This window comes from Metopolophium dirhodum, chromosome 1 (genome assembly GCF_019925205.1).
Source record: "Metopolophium dirhodum isolate CAU chromosome 1, ASM1992520v1, whole genome shotgun sequence".
NCBI classification, from domain to species: Eukaryota; Metazoa; Arthropoda; class Insecta; order Hemiptera; family Aphididae; genus Metopolophium; species Metopolophium dirhodum.
The window spans coordinates 53,210,769-53,231,278 of record NC_083560.1 but is presented as its reverse complement, the minus strand read 5'-3'; the positions used below and the strand labels follow the sequence as shown (position 1 = coordinate 53,231,278).

Genomic DNA, 20,510 nt, shown 5'->3' with positions numbered 1-20,510 from the left:
GTCAAAAAGAATATGGGAAAACATTAAATCCTGTCTCTACTAATTATAAATAATAATACAATGAATTATCATGCTCATTCCACAAAATATACTTTCTTCAGAGTAAGTATAACTCACCTAAAATAGTGTATAGGTAACCACTTACCTTGATAATACAATTATAGAACCTACAAATTACAATTCCTGTACCTAGTTGATTTCCTAACAAGATAAGAATATAAAAATATTTTTAAAATCCTCATCAGTAAGATATATTCCCAATTAATTTTAATATGTAAATAAAATAAAATAATAGTTATAAATAAGTACTTATGTAACATATTGTAACAATAAGAGAACATAATATTATAATCTGAAAAAAATACTGATTCGCTACAACATTAGCGTAATCAATATGCACGAATTATTTAACAAGCACATGTTAAATCACTTTGATTAACAACATTTATATACACTTTGCACTTTCTGGGAGAGCACTCATGTTTAAAATACATATTTACTGAATGGAATATAGCTAGGCTACCTGGCTACCTACCTAATCTACCTCTACAAAATGAATTTATGAATGTTTGTTAATTGTTAAACAAGTAGTTGAAGTAGATAGTTTAAATATAAGTATTGTTGTATTTTTATTATATAAGTACCTATCCATTTTATACTCAATTACGGTTCACGGGATTCCTCATGGTTGTATTTTAGGTGCAAACGCTTGGGAAAATATGTAGGGGGGGTCGACATGGCGATCACCCCCACTATGGTCTTCTAATCCATTTGTTACCTACGGCCAAGCCTTTTTTGTATCATTATATCATTCAAAAATATCCCCTTTCGCCACCCAACCACCTCCAAACAAGTTTCAGATCCGTCCCTGTGCAGACGAGTCGGTAGTTGAAAAACTTAATTGAATTATGCAGTTATCCTTTTTTGATAATCATCCCTACTTGGGAATAAAATAAAATAAAATGCATTAAATGAATCTGTGATGGTCGGCTTGTCGTATTTACTGTGTTAACCACAATCGTGAACGATTTTTATCTGTCATAATTTTCCCAACATAGCGAACTAATATCTAGTAATATTTCAAAATATTTTTGCAATTTGATTTTCTGGAAAAAGAATACCAATATTGCCTAACCTTGATATTCGGTATTCTGGTGAACCAAATGATTTTAAAAGTAAACCGCGTGAATTGTATTGTACACTATTATTAAATTTAAGTATTTAACAGAATAAAATATTATTATTATATTTTACTATTCATTATTATTATTATTTATGAGTGTGTTTAGCTGTATTAGTGTGTGGAAAATCAATTATATTTATAAATTATAATCACATATTATTATAGGTAGTTAATATTATAATGACATATAAATTTATATAATTTAATATTAATGCTTAAAAGTTTGATACTGTTTGTTTATATCTAATTTATATTTCTAACACAGGGGTCGGCAATTGGTTTCTACGAGGATCCGAATGATTTAAAAAATAATTTATTAGTCCAGAAAACCCTTATTTTTTAGCAAGTTATTTTGGGTCTACACAAAGACAAAAAAATCAAAAAAAATCAGCACTAAAGCAAAATATTTTTGGCAGTCCATTTATTTCATCTTTGCGATCCAGATATAGACTGTAGACTGCTTATTGCCGGCCCCTGCCCTAACTTATGATTTAAATATGATTTTCACCATAAAATTAAATACATTAGTAATAGGCACTAGCCATAGATGACGTTTTGCGTTTTATTATACTATGTCATACTCATTTATCATTATAATACTTGTAAGAAATACAATTATTTACAATAGGGGGTACTGCTTATTAACTACCATATTATGTGATCACTTTTGTAAGACCTGACAATAATGTCAACTTATTGTACAATACTACAATAGAATAAAAAAAAATACATAATATATGTGGTAACGAGTTCCACATTAAGCAGTACCCACTGAAATGTTTTATTAAATGTAATAATCACTGAATGTCTTAACAATTTTAAATGTAAAATTGTTATCAAAATGACTGGTGGACAATTACAAAGTATAAATAAACATTGATCGCTAATGGTTAAGAATTTGGGCAGAAACAAAAAGACGAATGTAGCCATCTAAGAAACGTACAAAAATCTTAACAATAGTTAATTACACCATAAGAAACCTAAATGTTCAGAGTATGTGTGACAATGCTCAATTCTGAAGACATATCAAGGAAATTAAAAAAATATTATCGAAATTGTCGTCTTTTGGTGGTAGTCCAGATTCTGTATCATTAACGAATTTTTATGATTGCAATTTGTGTTCATTTATTTTGATAACTCTAAGTGTTCCTTGTACTGTTATTGTACACAAACTTCCATGTTTTTTCAGAATTGAAAATTTAACATCTGTTATCATTGATTTAAATATGAAATTCATACAACAAGTAATACATATTAAACAAACTTAATTGTTTTAGAATAATATTCATCAAATAAAAATTTTAATCAAAATATTTTCTATAAACTATGAATCAGAATGTACAATACATTTTTAGCAATAGCATTGTACTTGGTATCTGTTTAATTTCAAGAAACTTTGAACTTAGAAAAAATTTAGAAAAGCTTAGGACTAACCTGCCTAAATAATTTTTATTGTAAATCATTAATAAATTGAAAATATTTATCAAACTTAAATTGATACAATATAATAAAATTACATTAAAATAATTTAATAACTGGAATATTATAATATTAGTAGACGGTAGAGAAGAACTTTTTAAAATTATATGGAAGAGTATAATTATTTGCTACTATATATTTTAATATTCAAACAATTTATTTATTTAAAAATATTGAAAACAAATGATTGATATTTTAATAAAAAAAAAATATACTTGTAGCATGGCAATTAGTGTATGATTTTAAGTACTATGTAAACGAGGATAATATCTTAATTAAGTTATAGACTTTTATTTAATTACCATAATTACATTTTTTCTAAATATTATAAATTTAGTACCTGTATATTAATTAATCCCAATCATGAGTAATGTTAATAATCAAAATCTTTTTTTATTATTATTATTTTAATTTATTGCTATAACAATCAATTACAAAAGTACAGTTGAGACTGTTGAATCTATAAATTTACCATCAATTAAACAATAATAAATGTAGGTATGCATAAACAATATCATAGGAATTCTTCTTTGCAATAATTAAAATACTAGGACTAAGTTACTTCTAATTGGAATTAAAATCCAAACTAGCAATAATATTGCATGGCACTAAAATTGTTTAACAAAAATAAAGAACAAAATCATGAAATGGAACACTCAACATCGGTTAGGCCCAGGGAATCTTCTAAGACATAGGCAATTGCTCTTATAATGTATGACATTGTTCCGTAACTGCCACTTGGGGCACTGTCATAGAAGTGTTGACAAATATATGCAGCACCACCACATAACAGTGAACCAGCTTGGGTGAGTTCCTTGTGTACTTTTGCACAGCACAAAGTGGCATCTCCATTAATAGCAATCTATTATGAGATAAATAAATAAAAATATGTGAATATAAAATATGTAAAAAAAAATTGAGCATACTTGATCTTGTAAAAATAATTCATTAGCTTTGTGCACAAAATCCTCAATTGTTATTATTCTGTGAGGAGTAGGTGAAATTTCTTGTTCAGCATAAAGTGTAAATATCATCAATGTTTCGACTATCAATTGTCTATACTCTGGATGTGGGATCCAATTCAGTACAGTCTCTACAGCTAAAGCAAATTTCAACTCACCAGATGTCATCTAAAGTAAGTTAAAATATATAAATTTAATGTTAAAATATTATGTACATAACTGAAAAATATAACATACTTCTTGGGTTAGGCTCTGTGATAGGAGTTTTCCATCAATAGCTATTCCACAACACTAGAAAAAAAGGACAGTTTTGTTACTTTGCAAACTTTGGGTTGGATCAGGATGACTAATTTTAGGCTTGAATGTATTTGTACCTTTTCTAAGATTATCCAAACACGTTTATAGAATTCTCGAGGTACTCGATTTAATGCTCCGTCTAAACGTCTACGCCGTAACCACTGGCCTTGACGATCACCCTCTAATGCTTCACTGTTGACTTCCGGATTATCAGTCAACAATAATCCTTCAATTTGGCTTTTCTGGTAAATAAAATTGCATATATTAATAATTTGTGTGTTAGTCATTAGATTGTCACTAGTAACATTTATTATTTTAACTTCATTAGTCAAGTGGTGAGAATTTCTCTTAATTGTTGTCAAAATTACAAGTATTGTAATTTGTAAGTACAGATCATGTAAGACAAATACTGACAATTGAGTTTATTAAAATTTTCATTTATGTTCAATAATTTTTAGATTACATGTTACTTATAAGTAAAGACCGGATTTATATGTTTTTACATATCGTTACTGGGTCTATGCAGTCTTATGAGAGTAAAAAATGTGGATGATTTGTTCAATTCTGAATGCATGGAAAAAAGTTTTTTTTGCATATTTGAGAATATTTTATGGGTTAGAGAATATTTAACTCATTTAGCATATTTTGGAATATTTCGTAAATTGTGAGAAAAAATTTGTATTTATTTTTAATTTTAATATTACGGTACCCAGAAAAAATTTTTTTGAACATTTACAATTTTTTATTTTATCATTTCCAACTCTTACTAAAGTGCAATAATATTCCATTAGAATACGAAACTTTAAATACCTAATAATTAACTCACTATTAATATAAAATTGAAAAAAAAAAAATTTTAAATGCATATTAAAGTAAATATAATGATGTTTATTGATTATTTTTGCATATTTTTGCTTTTTTTTTTTGTATATTTTGCATATTTTAGCATATTTTTAATTTTTTAAGAGAATATAATGAGAATATTTTAAGGTTTTTCCGAGAATATTAGCATCATATTTAAGGTATTTTAAGAGAATATAAATCCGGTCTTTACTTATAAGTAGGGTTCGGATTTGAAGGCAAATGCCTTTCTTTTATTAATCATAATAGAAAATAATTTTTATACAAAAATGTGTTTCATTTAATTTCTTAGACGATGGAACCTTTTTTTTTTGCCTTTTTTTGCCTTTTTACTTATAAATGCCTTTTTGCCTTTTTTTTACCTTTTGTACTTATAAATGCCTATTTTGTGTTTAATTTTTCAGTTAATTTTATAATTTTATACACAGCTTGCGTATTATCGCTACAAATTGGTTTTATTATTCGCAATATTTATCGATATCGTCTTATCGATTATTTGGTATGGCCATAAAATTACCCGTACACCTATTTAAAGATTAAGATATGTTCGTAATGCGTAGATTCAAGATTGTTCGTCAGTCCGCCCACATTTGTCGATCGCAATAATTGTCGTTAAATAATTTTTCCACACGTTTATTTTATTCTGTTTTTTTAATTATGCCAAAAGTTAAACAAAATCAAAATTCCAAGTTGAAAAAGTATGTTTCAGAATTCGGTGAAAATATTTTTTCAACCGATGGATTAATTTTATATTGTAAAATTTGTGACGTCATTTAGATAATTATTTAAGTATGAAATACGCCCCGATAACTTCGGTGGACGTAGAAAGACGTTTTCGATGTACAAAAATATTTTAACCCCTAACCGTAGCCGTTTTATTGAAGACAGCCTATCAAAATACATGGTAGTCAATTTTTTTTTTAATACCAACTAGTTTATTTTGCATGCAGTTTTAATTTTTAATTTATATTATTCTCAAAATGTGTGCAATTGAAAGTGTTTAAAAATGTTCACTTTTTTATTTTGTAGTATATTTATGAATTGCCTTTTTATATAAATTAAATTTCTTTTTTTGCCTTTTTTTACATTTTAAATGCTTTTTTTATTGATTATATTGCCTTCAAATCCGAACCCTACTTATAAGGTATAATAGATGCTTAAGAGGACGCCACATGGGCGAAAATACTGTACAAAAACATGCCAATTTTTTTTCCAATAATACGGCTTACTGAATGGTTTTAGAGCAAAATACCTTAATTAAAAGTTGTAGAGGAGAGTTATATCGGGTGACGTATAAGACTCGATTTTTGATATTTTAATTTTTTATACCAATTATTTACAAGTAAAAAAGTGAAAACGCAAAACGGTTTTATCGATTTTGAGAATGAAATATCTAAAATCGAGTCGTATACGTCACCCGATATAACTCTTCTCTACAACTTTTAATTAAGGTATTTTGCTCTAAAACCATTCTGTAAGCCGTATTATTGGAACAAAATTGGCATGTTTTACAGTAAAAAAATTTAATTACGGCCGTCATGTGCTGCTTCTCCTAGCTCCGACAACCAGGCTCGCCGGCCGCCGGCAGGTCAAAACCGTCTGTTATCGGCGGTCCGCACTTCGCACGTCGTTGCATTATTTTTATATATACCTATTATGTTCACTGTTCATATTATTATTTACGTGAAATGAAATAAAATCATATCACTAAAATTATGTTCGATATATTACAATGCCCGCGACCATCCTTGCATTACCGTATTGCCGTGACAGCAACGGCTGTGAGTAAAAACTTATATTTTTAGTTTCAAAAACACGGCTGACTGACTGGTTTTAGAGTAAAAAACCTCTTATAAAAGTTGAAGAGAAGAGTTGAATCTATTAACGTGTGGGACTAGATTTTTGATATTCTAATTTATTATACCAATTATTCACAAATCAAAAAAGTGAAAACAAAAAATGCAAAACGATTTTATGGATTTTGAAAATGAACTATCGAAAATCGAGTTCTCTAATTTTATATAAAATATCCATAACAACCCCTTCAAAAACATTTAAACAAAATGTCTATATAATATGTATTATTTATTGTATTAAAAATATAAGAATTTATAAAAAACAAAACTTATCTCATAAAATAATTAGTGTATTCCGAGTTGCGACATCGGACAAATAGAAATTGTTTATATAATTTTTTCCAGAAAAAGTTGCATTTAAAAATATCATTGTTTGTATAAAATATAATAATATAGTTACTTAAAACTTTCAAGTACCCACGAATAATATTAGATTCTGAGCGGAGCGAAATAATGTATTGGTTTTACAATGATGTGTGTTTTTTTTTCTGTCTGTCAGCAACATTTTGAATAGTACCTAAGCATGCTTAGATTTTTAAGACCAGCATCTTTACTGTTAAAAAAGTGAACATAATTGGTACTTTTAGGAGGTCAAATTTGAAAATTCCTAGTAGTTTTAGAAAGCGTCGAGAAAACTACCGACAAATCACGAAAAAACCTCTAAAAATGGGATTTTAATTTCTAACTCTTTGTTTATCACCATACCAACGAATAAAAAATAATAATATAAGGACTACGCTAACCACGTTAAATGTTTGTTATTGACATTAATAGAAAAAGAAACTAAAAAAGGTGGGCAAGTGGGATTTGCTCTGCTGTACCTACAGTAGGTTACAAGTGAGCCACTGTAATATATGGTGTAAAATTTGAATTCAATCATATAATATATGAAAAACAATTCTGAGCGAAGACGATAAGTCAGCCTATGATATTACCGAATATATTTGATGATATTATTATGAATAAAGTAACTTATATATAACATATTTGCGTGGAACCTTGTTTTAAATTTTCAATCCTTAGCTATAAAAGTTGAATATTTTATAAATTTGTAACTACAAATAGGTATACTATTGGGCAGACAGTGGCTTTAATTCAAAAATGGTTAGTGTATAAGAGCGCTGAGCGAATATTTAAAATATTATGGCGGCAATGCGTTTACGTGTGTGAATTTTATTTCGAAAGGATACGTCACGGACAAACGTTCATAAGATAATAAACAACGCTCGCGAACTCGACAACTCGTCGGTCGGTACCACGATTTAAGATATACAGGTTAAACATCGGCATATAACGAATAGTGCTTTACGGTGACTGGCGAACCAAATATCTGAAACAGCTGAGGGCCCAGAATCACTAGCGCTCGTTGTGGTTTAAATATGTTAAATATATATATAATATCATAACGATATAAACCACTTACCACGGTTATCTGCTTTTGATACCAATAATACCTATAGTCTATAGTATTATTGAATCTTTAAATTTGTTCTCAGGGTGTGCTAGTAGTACTGGGAACAGCTGTTTCAGATAGTTAGTTCACCGGTCAAATTATGGGAGTTTATATGCAACCTGTATATCTTAAATCGTGGTACACAGCTATGAGTAGTGGGCACGGCTTAAACGTCGCGTGCTTGCGGATCGCGAAAATACCTAACAGCGCATTCTCTTGGCCATTGCACGGTTTCGTTTGCCCGTGTGGTGTCCTCTTAAGGCAATAAATTGATACAATAATCAGTGGTAACTTCACCAATACCAAGAATAAATTATCTCAACACGCGACAAACGACAAGTTAAGTACAATTGTACTATTAGTTACCTTACTGACATGGCTTGATTTGTAGCTAACTACTGAAAAATTACCACGTCCCACTAGAAAAAAAAAATCAAATTTGTTTAAAAAAATAATTTTAATCACCTTTTTAAGAAAAAAAAATAACAATTTACCGCTACTCAATATAAATTCTTTTCCACTCATGATATGATGTAGTAGATTTTTCATCTCAAATGGTGATAAATTAAATAAATGTTCAGAACCTTCTTCCCCTGAACAATTTAACGTTCTAGACAATTCACCTGCCATGACTTGTATAATCAAACCCACTCGAAGCCTTAACATTTCCAAGAACAATTGTGGTTCAGTTCGTACAAACATGGCCAAATAAACTAAAAGTTCCTAAATGTTGTTATACAAAATGGATGTATTAGATAGATTTTAAGATTATTAATTGATAAACTTTACCTGCGTTAACATGGCTGTACTTTCATCATCTCCATAAGCATCATGAATTACTTGTCGCAATTCTCCTTCAGGTAAAGGTGTTGATATTGTATGCTCATTAAATGGGGGCATACCAATAGTTACCTCAAGTACAAATGTTTGTTATTTTTTTTTAAACATGCTTCTTCAAAATATTTTATATTTTTTCATTTACCTGTTTTTGACGAACTAATAGATCTGTTAAAGCTTTGGCTAAATCTTCCACACGCTTCCCTAACATGCCAGCTGTATGTCTCACTAATCCCCAATGGTTTTGCTGACATGCCTTTTCGTAAAGTAATTTTAATAAGTCTTTAACTAAAACTGGTTTACAGTCCTCCTTCATTCCTATTAACAGATTAACAATTTAATAAAATATAAATTAAATTAAGCTTAATCATAATTTATATTTGTGTCAACCTGTATCATATTCTAGGCCATATGTGTCCACTAAGTATTGTAAAATATCTCCTTTTTCTTCTAAGTCTGATTCACTTAACATAGATAAAATACCATCCAATTCTGCTTCAGCATACAGTAACTCTGAACTTGCTCTAAAATTACGTTTAAGTTTAATTTAGACCATTGTTAAATAGTACGTGAAGTCATGGTCGTTAATTTAGGTAATTCACACAATTCAGTAACAATAATACAACAATACAATGAGAAATAGTTTATTATAAGACTAATATAGTTATGAGCCTTGGACATCGTTTATTTTTAATGAAACTTCATATTTTGATTGTTTTGAGTGTTTTTAACTGCACACAACATTTGTATTAACTGTGAGAAATGTAAAACCTAGCACTTTTAGTAGTATAAAGATAATATTTTATTGAACATGCACTTATACTTATGTTATAGTTATTAATTAAGGACAACATATTAATATTTGTATTGATATTATGTATCTTTAAATTGCAATATGTCTTATTTCAACAATGAAGAAGTATACAACATTTTTACTGCACAGAAATACATAATTTGGGGTTAAAGAATATTATTATAGTATAAAAGTATATTACAATATGTTTTGTTGTAGGAATATATCCTAATTTTTTCCATGCAGAATAATACGTTTTTTTGAAATAATTATTAATACATTGAATACAATTAGAATTAATTAATTTATCATTTGCTTTGTGATTAAAACGATTCAAACCTGTTTCAGTAACGATTTAACGGGATTTGGTGTTAAATATTTTTTTACAGAAATCATTGGTAAGAACAATAATATAAGCCACTGATGGAATCATCTTATTATATAAATATTATATAATAGTTTATTATATTCAAAGTGTTTACAAATGATTACTTAACTGTTAGTAAGGTTGTCAGCGCACAAAAAAAAATAATATAATTAGAAATAAAATTACATAATACAAAAATTAAAGATAAATATATTTTTGATAATATTGCATATTGATTTAATTTAATATTGTATCAATACAATTTTAATTTAATTTACAACAAAAATATAAAACCGACATGTCAAAACCTCAAAAATATTATTCTCTAAAATGTTTGTAATTATTGGTAATTTTACACGAGTCATAAAAAAAAAAACCGATATTATGTTAATACATATCTACCCACACAACTGATTATATCCTATTTATAGAATGATACCCTTAGCACCCTAGCTAACCATTCAAATATAATATATTAATCTTTAAATTTGGTTTGAGACATTATTTTTTTTTCTATTTGTACCTAATCAATTATAGTTTATATTTCAAACATAAATGTTACACTGAAATTAAGCGTGTAACTCTATTACCTTTTGAGGTAGTCGATTGAGTGTAAATTACAAAAATTAATTGATTAATTAATTTAATCTTATTTTTTTATAAGAGTGCAAGACTGAATATATAATTTTTTTATTGTGTTAATGACTAACATTGAATAATAAATATGTAGAACTATTTAAATAAATAATATAAAGATTAAAAATATATAATTAATATTATATTTATATATTCTCCAAAATAGTGTAACGTCTCGGAATTTTGAGCCTCCTGTTAATATTATAAAATTCCACATTCTCCAGGTTAACACATACATTTAAAGTTTTATTACAAGCAATAATTGTTATCATATAACCATAAACAACGGTACTATGCGTTATTTCCCCTGTTTCTCCCCATGATCTTTAGTAGTCGGTCACCTCAAAGTTAGCTGTTTGTTTTTCATCGCTGCCAGTCCTTAATACTATACCTAAAGTCCTTACAATCTAATACTTTTATTTGGTTTTTTGTGGTCTAATAAAATGTTTACATTTTATTTTTCAATAAAAGATATTTACCTATAAAATAGTCTTTTAATGGCTATTTAGAGTATAAAAATATCTTCTTTGAACTTTTAGTAGATAAAAAGTGTTATGTTCAAGCATAAGCATAAGCCACCACACATTTACTTACGATAAATCTTTACAAGAAAATACTAATTTACAACAAATATGTTTATATTGTTAAAATATTAATATTAATATTAAGTAACAATAATAATAATGAAATAAAATTATAAGTAATACAATGTGTATTTGATACAGAAATAATAGAATTTATAATATATAATAAAATTATTTAAATGAAATTCAAAAAGTGCAATAAATAATACCCCTTGATATCCACAAAAAGAGTTTATTTCATACTCCTCGTATGACAATTTATTGTTTGTGAATAATTTTTATCTTTTTCAATAATAGCTTAATATTTAAAATAAATTAAATAAATATATTTATATTACTTAAACCGGCTATGAAGTCGAGGACGATGGTGCTCTCTTTTAAGTGGTTTAACTAAATTATTTTCAGGAGATGGACTCCTTTGTGCTAGTAAATTTGAAGCAGCCAGTGTATCAGCTACTTGAATACGTCGTTCTTCAGCTGCTTAAAATAATATAAAAAAAAATAAATTAAATAAATAATTAAAATAATATATTCACCATCAAGCATGAATGATCTGGTTTTCTTTATAGCTCCTTTAACTGACATTTTTCTTTTTATTTTCGTATTTTTGCTAGGCATACGAGTTAGTAAAGTAGACTGATTTGTAAAACTTTTGACAGTATGCTCATCTAAATACTGTTCTACCTCTGTATTAAGCTCTAAAATGTACAGTTTCTGATAAATAAAAATCAATCAAAAAATTTAAGAGAAACTTACTGTATGGCATTCCAATTTCTTGACTACCTAAGAAACTAAGATTTGTAACACACGAAGTACTAAGAAAGCCATTAAGATTTCCTAATGTTACTCTAGAAAAAATAAAAATACAACATACATTTTTTGAGTACTTAGAACACTTATTTTGATATATTAATTACCTAGTTCCATTAATATAACCACTTTTCAACTTTTTGATTGTTGTTATTACAGCTAATGGAATTTTACCTTGATCTATAAACAGTATGAATAGTATTTACATTTTAAAATAAAATAAATAGTTAAATAAACTAACTTTTCATGGTTTAAAATAAATCAATTCTATTACAGCAGTTATTTGATTAAAACCTTAAAAACATAGCCATGCGACAAAAACAACACAAAGCTTAAACAATCTAATATGCATACTATGCCAAACTATGCAACTTGACAAATTATATTAAATAAGTATATATGTTTAAAATTATCTTTTACACCATTAATTTGATAGTTTTTAATATATTCACCTTACCTACAAAATTGGAAGAAGCAATTATAGTGTATGTTGGACGACCTAACATATGCTTCCAACTCATTGTCAAAAATGCTAGATCCATCATAATATTGTTTAATAACAATTCAATATCATTTCCCATATAATATTGGTCCAAATCAAGTGTCTACTAGAAAATAATACCTAATAGCACTAATTCATTCACTAGGTACTACATAGTAAATATATAAAAGCAAAATAAAAGCAGAACTGCGCTAAACATTTTTATTAATTTGTGGTGTATTTAGAAAAACCCCAAAATTAATTTTAATCAATCAGTTTATAGCTACATGTTAAAAAAAAACCACTTCAAATTCAATTTAATATAAAAACAATTTTTTGTCAGATTTTTGTTTTAATACATTATATAATCTATTATTATAATTATTAATGTTGTTATTTATGAAATGTATTTATTACTTACGAAAAATGAATAAACTATTCATATGTAAATAATTAATAATATGATTTGTAAGTTTCATAAAAAAATATTAAATCAAACTCATTTTATGTTAGAGAATAATATACTTTATAGTTATTTATAACTATTCTACAGTATTATCACAAAATTATATTTTGAATATTTATAAAACAATAACAATAAATACCATAATGCAGTTTTTTTATAACAATAACAACCGTGGGTCGGCCTAACAAGTTTTGCCAACTAGATTTTAAGAAGTTTATTTCATTCTTAAATAAATCAATCATCAGATTATTGTCAGATGCAATGTAATACCTTTGACGATCTGTAATCTAAATTTAAATTATTAAAAAATAAATTATACTCAATTAAAACACTGAATTAAAGAAAAATAGTATTCTGATTTTTTATTTTATTTTATTTTTTATTTTTTGTTATAAATGCAAAATCAAATAAGTTTAAATTAATTTTAAATGTTTTCAACTAATAATTAGTTTCAACAATTATTGTTTATGAAATGACTTATACAATTTCTGTATTATTTTATGTGTGTTGAAATCATTAAAATGCAAGGTATAAAAACATAAATTAATAAATAAATTGTTTTCAAATAATATAGCTTAAATAATATTAATCTACATTCTACACAATAAAGATACTCTTTGCATTAAACATTTAAATTAATTGAATTATTATTTATACTTTATTTGAATTTATGTATTATATAATCATACCTGTGGGGTGAATGCAAATATTCGATCTTGCAATGTGTATAATTTGCTAGTACTAAGAATTCCAACATCACGTGATTTTCTTCCAGATAATCCAAGTTTTTCATTTCTGCCTGGAATTTAAAAGTAAAAAACAATATTTCATAAATGATAAATTTAACAAAAGTATTCTTGTAAATACGTAATAAAGAGGCAAATTAAAATTTAAGTGCGATAAAAATCACGATAACATTTTCAAGGAAGCCAAAACAAACAAATTGGAAATTGAAAGTGAATCTGATAATTAGGGATGGGCCGATACTAGTACAGATACTTAATATCGGTGGTATTGGATTATCGGTATCGGTTTTTTTTAAAACCAATAATAACAAAAACCAAAAAAAAAAACAACTAAATCAATCAGCATAATAGCATTGATTATAAATGTATAAATATATAATCAATGAAAAATTACAAAAAATGTGTAGTATCAGGTATCAGTTTTAGCTGATATCGGTTCATTGCTTATGCTGAAAATGTTGGTTTTCAAATATATTGGTTATCAGTTTTTTATTGGTAGCATATATCGGAATATCGGATATCGGTAAAAAGTGGTATCTGTCCATTCCTACTGATAACTACTAAAACAACAACTGTATTTATTATTTTATTTTTTTCTTATCTCAATTTGTAATCGAATAAGTTATTGCTAAAATGTATATGTATGTATAAATGTAGTGCTAATGGCCTTAGTAGTCAAATGAGAAATTTAAGCAAACCAATAAAAAAAATACAAAATATTAGAATTTTTTTCAAATACAATAATATTATATTATCAACGTTTCAATCAATAATATTATAAAAAAAAATATAGAACAGTAACTTACCTAAGTATGTATAAAGGTGACTAAGAACAGTTGAAGGTTGCACTTCAATTGGTGAAACTTCACTAATGGTTTGAACAACTATTTCATGTTGAAGAAGTAGATCACGAATTGCATTATCTTCGGCCAAAACAACTACTTGTACAACAACATCGGGTTTTTTTTCTAAACATAGTCGCCTATTTAATGGATCTAGTTCTCCAACAGCTAGAAAGTTCTATGAAAGTATATAGTATTTACTGTAAATGAGCTTGGTTATGAATATATATTATCTAAAAAATAGCTCACTTCTTGCAAAAGTTTTCCAAGCATATAGAGTGATTGTGCCCATAAGAATGGACATCTTCCTAATGCTATTCGTTTTTGACTCCCTGGGTTTTCAATTTCTCCTTTTATATTCTCACTCTCTAGGGCATACAATTCAGGAACAAGTTTAATATTATCTTCAGAATCTATCATTACCTGCTCAATACATCATATGTAATACATAAAAGCTATTATTTTAATAAACTATAAACAAGTATAAGACTAACAATTTTCAATATTTTTTTTACCTTTTCTAATGCATCAACATAGAAATTTGCAGTTTCTGTATCTTTTTGAAAACAATAATCTAATATAAGATAACAAAAAAATAATGGCCATTCACATTCAATTTTTTCAAACACCCTCAGTTCATGAAGGTCATAATGAAGTCTATTAGGATCCTATAATATGTATAAGTCATTTAAAGGTAAAATAATTATTAAGAAAATTAGTTTACTTCACGTGGAGTCTTATGGCCATCCCTTAAAAATCGTTTACAACCATATTTTCCCATCAAATTTGACACAATAGCATTTCTTGTTAACTGAATCAACTGCGGATCATCAACTGAAAAAGCAGGGAAGCTGATGACCGACAAAAGACTGCTGTCTAATTCTTTTGAATTTGATTCTCTCGGCAGCATAGACTAAACATTATAAAATTAATTTGGTATTTATGCTTCAAAATGGATTTTTACTTAATAATTTGTTATAACTTACTTGTAACACAGCATGACATTTTTGTGCTTCATCAGACAATATATGTATTACAGAAAATGGACCACCTCGTGCTCCAAATAAATCTAAATCATTCATTGCTTCCAGTGCAGCTTTAGCCATTCCAATACTACTTGCATTTAATTCAGGAAGACCGTGATTTGATTTATCACCTCGTTCCCATACACCATAATCCTGAGTTAAAACCAAATACAGTAATTTAAAGTTTTATTTAAAAATTAAAAATTTACTAACCGGTATACAATATGCAGATTCAATGTAAAATACTAAATTTTGAATAAAAGACACTTCATCCAAGTTAAATACAATTTGTAGACCTTAAAATAGAACATTAGAAAAATATTATAAGACATGCTGACAAAACAGTATAAATAACCAATTGGTTATTTTTTAATAATATAAAATCCCAGAAGGTAACATTATATTAAATTGAAGTATTGGAAAACAAATCTTTCAAAGTAATTAAGTTTATAAACTGATATCATAACAAATTAATAATATTAAGAGGGTACTCTCTATCTACTTTATATATCTAACCAACGCATAACTTAGCAAATTTGAGTTCAGCAGAACCAATTTTGTGTTGTTAGCTTTAATCCGTCTATTTTTTATTTTTCATTGATTGCATGCAGAGAATTTTTCTTGGTTGTTTTTATATGTAATATTATAAATTTAAATATTTTAAATTACTAAAGAACATTTGTTATGCAATTTGTGTTATTTTGATGACATTTAAAATGCATATATTTTTATATTTATTGTGTCATATTTACATAGCATATTGTATAATTTAATACTTGAGCTTTAATATTATAATTATTATTTATAAATGTTACAAGTGGAATATTTCTCTCATTATTTAAGCGTACAGATCATGTTAGACAGATATGGACAATTGATAGGCAATTAAACAACACAATTAATGTACAATTATTTTTTTATTAAATGTTACTGATAAGATATACGAAAGATTAAAACAATAAAATTATTCACTAGGCAGTGGTAATCAAAATATTAACAAGGTGAGCAAATTTCTCGCCATGTGACCAACAAATGTGTTAATATTAAAAATAATCGACTAATTATCAAACTTAACTTTAAGCATTATATGTGTTTGTACTTTGGATTCTATACAGCATTCAAATATTTATTTAATATATAAAAATTCGAACATTTTGATATATCACATAAAATTTTAAATATTATAAAAAAACCAACATACAAATACAGATAATATTCTTAATTTAAAATGTTAGCGTAATTCAATATCCATTCAAATAACCAAATATTTAAGCTAACAACATAAGGTTACTCCTATTCGCAAATATTCTAATTTCTATAAATGTTGTTTGGGTCAAAGAAACAAAGCAAATAATGCGTTGAAAATTTATGTAGGTACATATTTTTAAAACATAATTTGTAATGATTCATTACATATTATAATGATAAAAATCTTTATTTTTTCAAGTTAATTTTCCTTTATGATTAATAATTAAATAATAATTATCAACAGAACTAAACTAATTTAATATTATTATTGGTTTAATTACACACTGAGTTACCCAATGTGAATACATTTCTTGGAAATTACCTGATGCTGTCATCTGTGCTAGTATCAGTAAATATAATGAAATAGCATCAATTTGTAAGTGTCCCCATTCATTATCACCAACAACAGTTTGCCCAGTTGCAGAACTGTATTTAGCATGTAAAGAATGTAATGGATTTTGGGAAACTTTAAATTGTTCTACTTTATCTTTTTGCTGCATCATTGCCATTAATAACCCACGCATCAATTTCACACAACTCTGCAAAAAATTAAAATTATTATTTACAATCTAAGCTAAGCTTAACTAAATTATGTAAGTACAATGTATATATCAATATTCATTAAAAAACTATATGTATTTTGTACATAATTATTCATTAAGACGTAATTACCAACATTGATAGGTACTTTTCAAATTTTAAATACTAGGCATTCATAAATAATTATTAATTATTAAATTATACAATAAAATATAGACGTAATAAGAATAATTTATACTGTTAATAAAATTGGAATTTAAAATTTGTTAAGCCATGAAAATTCACCTTAAATATATACTTGAATTATTTTGCGCTATACATTAGGTACATAGTTATAAATACTTATGTAGGTATTTAAACTTATGTTTTAAACTAAAAACAAAAATAAATAATATTTTAAAATTATGATTAAGTAGTAAAAATAATATAGAAATTGAAAAAGAGATTAAAATATGTTAACCAATCTGCCAAAATATAACATTATGTTGCACTTCTTATATAGGTAGTACCTATATTAGTTCATTCAAAGTACCTGTTCAAGTTCATAAGTTTTTGCTCGGTCTTCATCCATATCTGCCATTTTTTTACAGGCCATTGATAAGCCCCACACAGCCAATACTGTATATACATTGTCCCTGATCCAAGCATCTGAATTGCTTGGGCTGGCCGGAAACAAGCCTGTGACTGGATTCTACAATATTGTAAATTTAATTATCATTAGTATTTCAATTATTATAATAAAATGAGATTCGCAAACAAAATAGCGCAGGTAAGTACTTTGTCTCTTCAGTGACTACAGATCACTCTGTACATTGAACGCTAGCTGTTATATACTATGATGGAGAGTAGGATATATGTGTAGTAATATAACAAATAACAATAATAATTATTAATTGGTTGGTCCAGACATATTCTATTATGTCTATGGGTTGATCGTACCTGATGACACAGTATGATGTTGTGGACCACTTTGTGATAATAGTCAAGTCGCTGACCGGAAATGCTTCTGTTGTTCATTTTTGACATTCTTATTCTTCTCACACACTAACACACAAACTGTAGGTAACATACAAAAACTAAGGTACGAAAGGCGATGATTAACCCCAGAGGTCGCGGTCTGCGAACGAGTTCGACTGCGCAATAGGTAAGTACATAGGAAGTTAATAACACAGACTGTAAATTAATAAGCAGCGGGCCAGACACGTACAGACGAAGAAAACGGACTTATCGTACCCAAGTCACTCAGATAGTCGCCAGTCGGTCACGTCGGTGTGGGTGACCGGGTCTCGAGGGGCCGGGACGATCGTGTGTGACGTACTTCTATTTATAATAGTAATAGTAATTATAGATTATCATCAGACAAGGCACATAATGTTGTACAACTACAACAATCGTCGTTTTTACTCTTTCACTCGCCTTTGCATCGGTCTCTCTCTAGCTCACTGGATCGGCCAAATTTTTTGAATATTGAACTGTCCGTATCTCGGTTTCATTTTTTTTTATCATTTTAATTTTCTTATCAACTCTCTCGTTATCAGCGCTTCAAACGGCTCGACGGCCCGGCAAGTTTTAACAAATTATATAATAATTTTAGTGGTATAAACTATAAATGTATAATGCCTGTATGGCCGCATATACTCGGAACAAAAGTTCCATGATGGTGGGAGGGGGGGGGGGGTGTGTTTGAACTCTTAAACCCCCGTGTCAGCCGACAGGTATCGTTTTGGAGGTATAGTGTATTTATTGTAGATGGCCAGGTGGGTAAATCTCGTAAAAAGGTACTTCACCACTTTTCAGAAAACGAAAAAACTTCTCATTTTGAACGGACTTTAATGGATTTTCTAAATCTGAAAACTAATTAGAGAAAGAAGATAAGAAGTCTGATTGAATCAAGAATACAATGGATTTTAACTACGTAGAACATTGACCATTGTTCTCTACTTCTCTAGAAGATATACATAAACTTACTTTTTTTTTAGCCAAAACTAACTTTTTCATTTTTACCGTCGTCATGCGTAATGCTGTTCTAATGTTCTTTTAGCTTTAACCTTCAATCTAAGTCGGCCTCTTTCTTCAATTTCTGAATGGAGGTTGGCATTCTTATTTGATTTTTACATCAGTTTCAATCCATATTCATAATTATCTAAAAATATAAATATTATATTTATGTACATTGCATAATTCATTCATACTAGATACCATAAGTTTATAAATTACCTATATTTTCTTCGATTATGTCAATCATGCATTTTTTCCAATTATCATAATCAGGGATTTCCATTGATTTGGCATATTTTTTAATAGTGGATATTTTGAAATCTAGCGGATACCAACAATTTCATTTATTAATTGTCCAACCATCTGGTATTAAATCTGGACTCTTTTCATCTGTATCATCTTCATTGTCGTACAATGATATTAAACACCACATTCTGACAACAGATTAGCCATAAACATACTTTTTAATAAAATATTAATCTAGTTGTGAAATATAAAGAATAATACCTATACTATAGGTAATTAATTATAGACTTCAATATACAATATATTCAACTTTTGTATTATAGCAAAACCTAACCTTCAAAACCTACATTAGGTATATTTAAACATATGAAACAATAAATTATACACACAATAATTGCTATACACATTATGGTAACAGTTTAATATAATACCCTAAACATAACATATTCTAGTAAAGACATTATTTTATGCCACATGAACTTAAGTATAAAATTACTCAATAAAGCAAAACAATGGTTATATACGTTACTTTGGTTAAATACTTAGTACATTGAATCATATTTATTTTGATTAAAATTGTATACATTTTAAACTTTATTAGTTAAGAAAAAAATTTAAAAAAATTTAATATTTTATTTAGGTACCTACTTATTTTTATTTTATTTCACATTTATTTTACTTTATTTCACTAATCAATAAAAATGTTATAATAGAATTAAAAATTAATTGCGCATACTCAAACATTAATAATTTTATAATTGTTTACTTTTAGGAATTCTGGCTAGTGGCTAGTTTCACCA

General features: G+C 27.3%; 1 protein-coding gene across 4 annotated transcripts; it reads right to left on the bottom strand.

The window, feature by feature from the left end:
• Positions 1-2,937: 2,937 nt before the first annotated feature.
• Positions 2,938-18,963, bottom strand: LOC132934773 (probable phosphorylase b kinase regulatory subunit alpha). Of its 4 annotated transcripts, XM_061001116.1 has the most exons (25): positions 18,674-18,963; positions 18,406-18,599; positions 17,999-18,157; positions 17,249-17,465; positions 15,892-15,974; positions 15,640-15,831; positions 15,378-15,566; positions 15,169-15,321; positions 14,903-15,076; positions 14,618-14,831; positions 13,755-13,864; positions 12,576-12,723; positions 12,226-12,298; positions 12,065-12,156; positions 11,845-12,006; positions 11,647-11,788; positions 9,319-9,452; positions 9,074-9,246; positions 8,881-9,003; positions 8,586-8,814; positions 8,458-8,510; positions 3,999-4,163; positions 3,862-3,915; positions 3,589-3,792; positions 2,938-3,524 (listed from the first exon to the last, which is right to left on the bottom strand). In XM_061001116.1, exons 2-25 carry the CDS (start codon positions 18,490-18,492, stop codon positions 3,303-3,305), a joined length of 3,552 nt encoding a protein of 1,183 aa, XP_060857099.1. In that variant the 5' UTR covers positions 18,493-18,599; positions 18,674-18,963; the 3' UTR covers positions 2,938-3,302. The 4 variants fall into 4 exon arrangements, with proteins under 4 accessions (XP_060857099.1, XP_060857098.1, XP_060857097.1 ...); XM_061001115.1 differs by lacking the exon at positions 12,576-12,723 and adding an exon at positions 13,205-13,352 and having other exon boundaries at positions 18,406-18,963; XM_061001114.1 differs by having other exon boundaries at positions 18,406-18,963.
• Between the last annotated feature and the right edge of the window lie 1,547 nt (positions 18,964-20,510).

Excerpts from the sequence above, each read along its gene's own strand:
- LOC132934773 (XM_061001115.1), bottom strand. The coding sequence starts at position 18,492 with ATGTCAAAAATGAACAACAGAAGCATTTCCGGTCAGCGACTTGACTAT. Across the intron at positions 15,077-15,168 it reads ATGTTGATGCATTAGAAAAG|GTAATGATAGATTCTGAAGA; the intron begins GTAAAAAAAATA and ends TGTATTGAGCAG. Across the intron at positions 13,865-14,617 it reads TCACCTTTATACATACTTAG|GCAGAAATGAAAAACTTGGA; the intron begins GTAAGTTACTGT and ends TTTAAATTCCAG.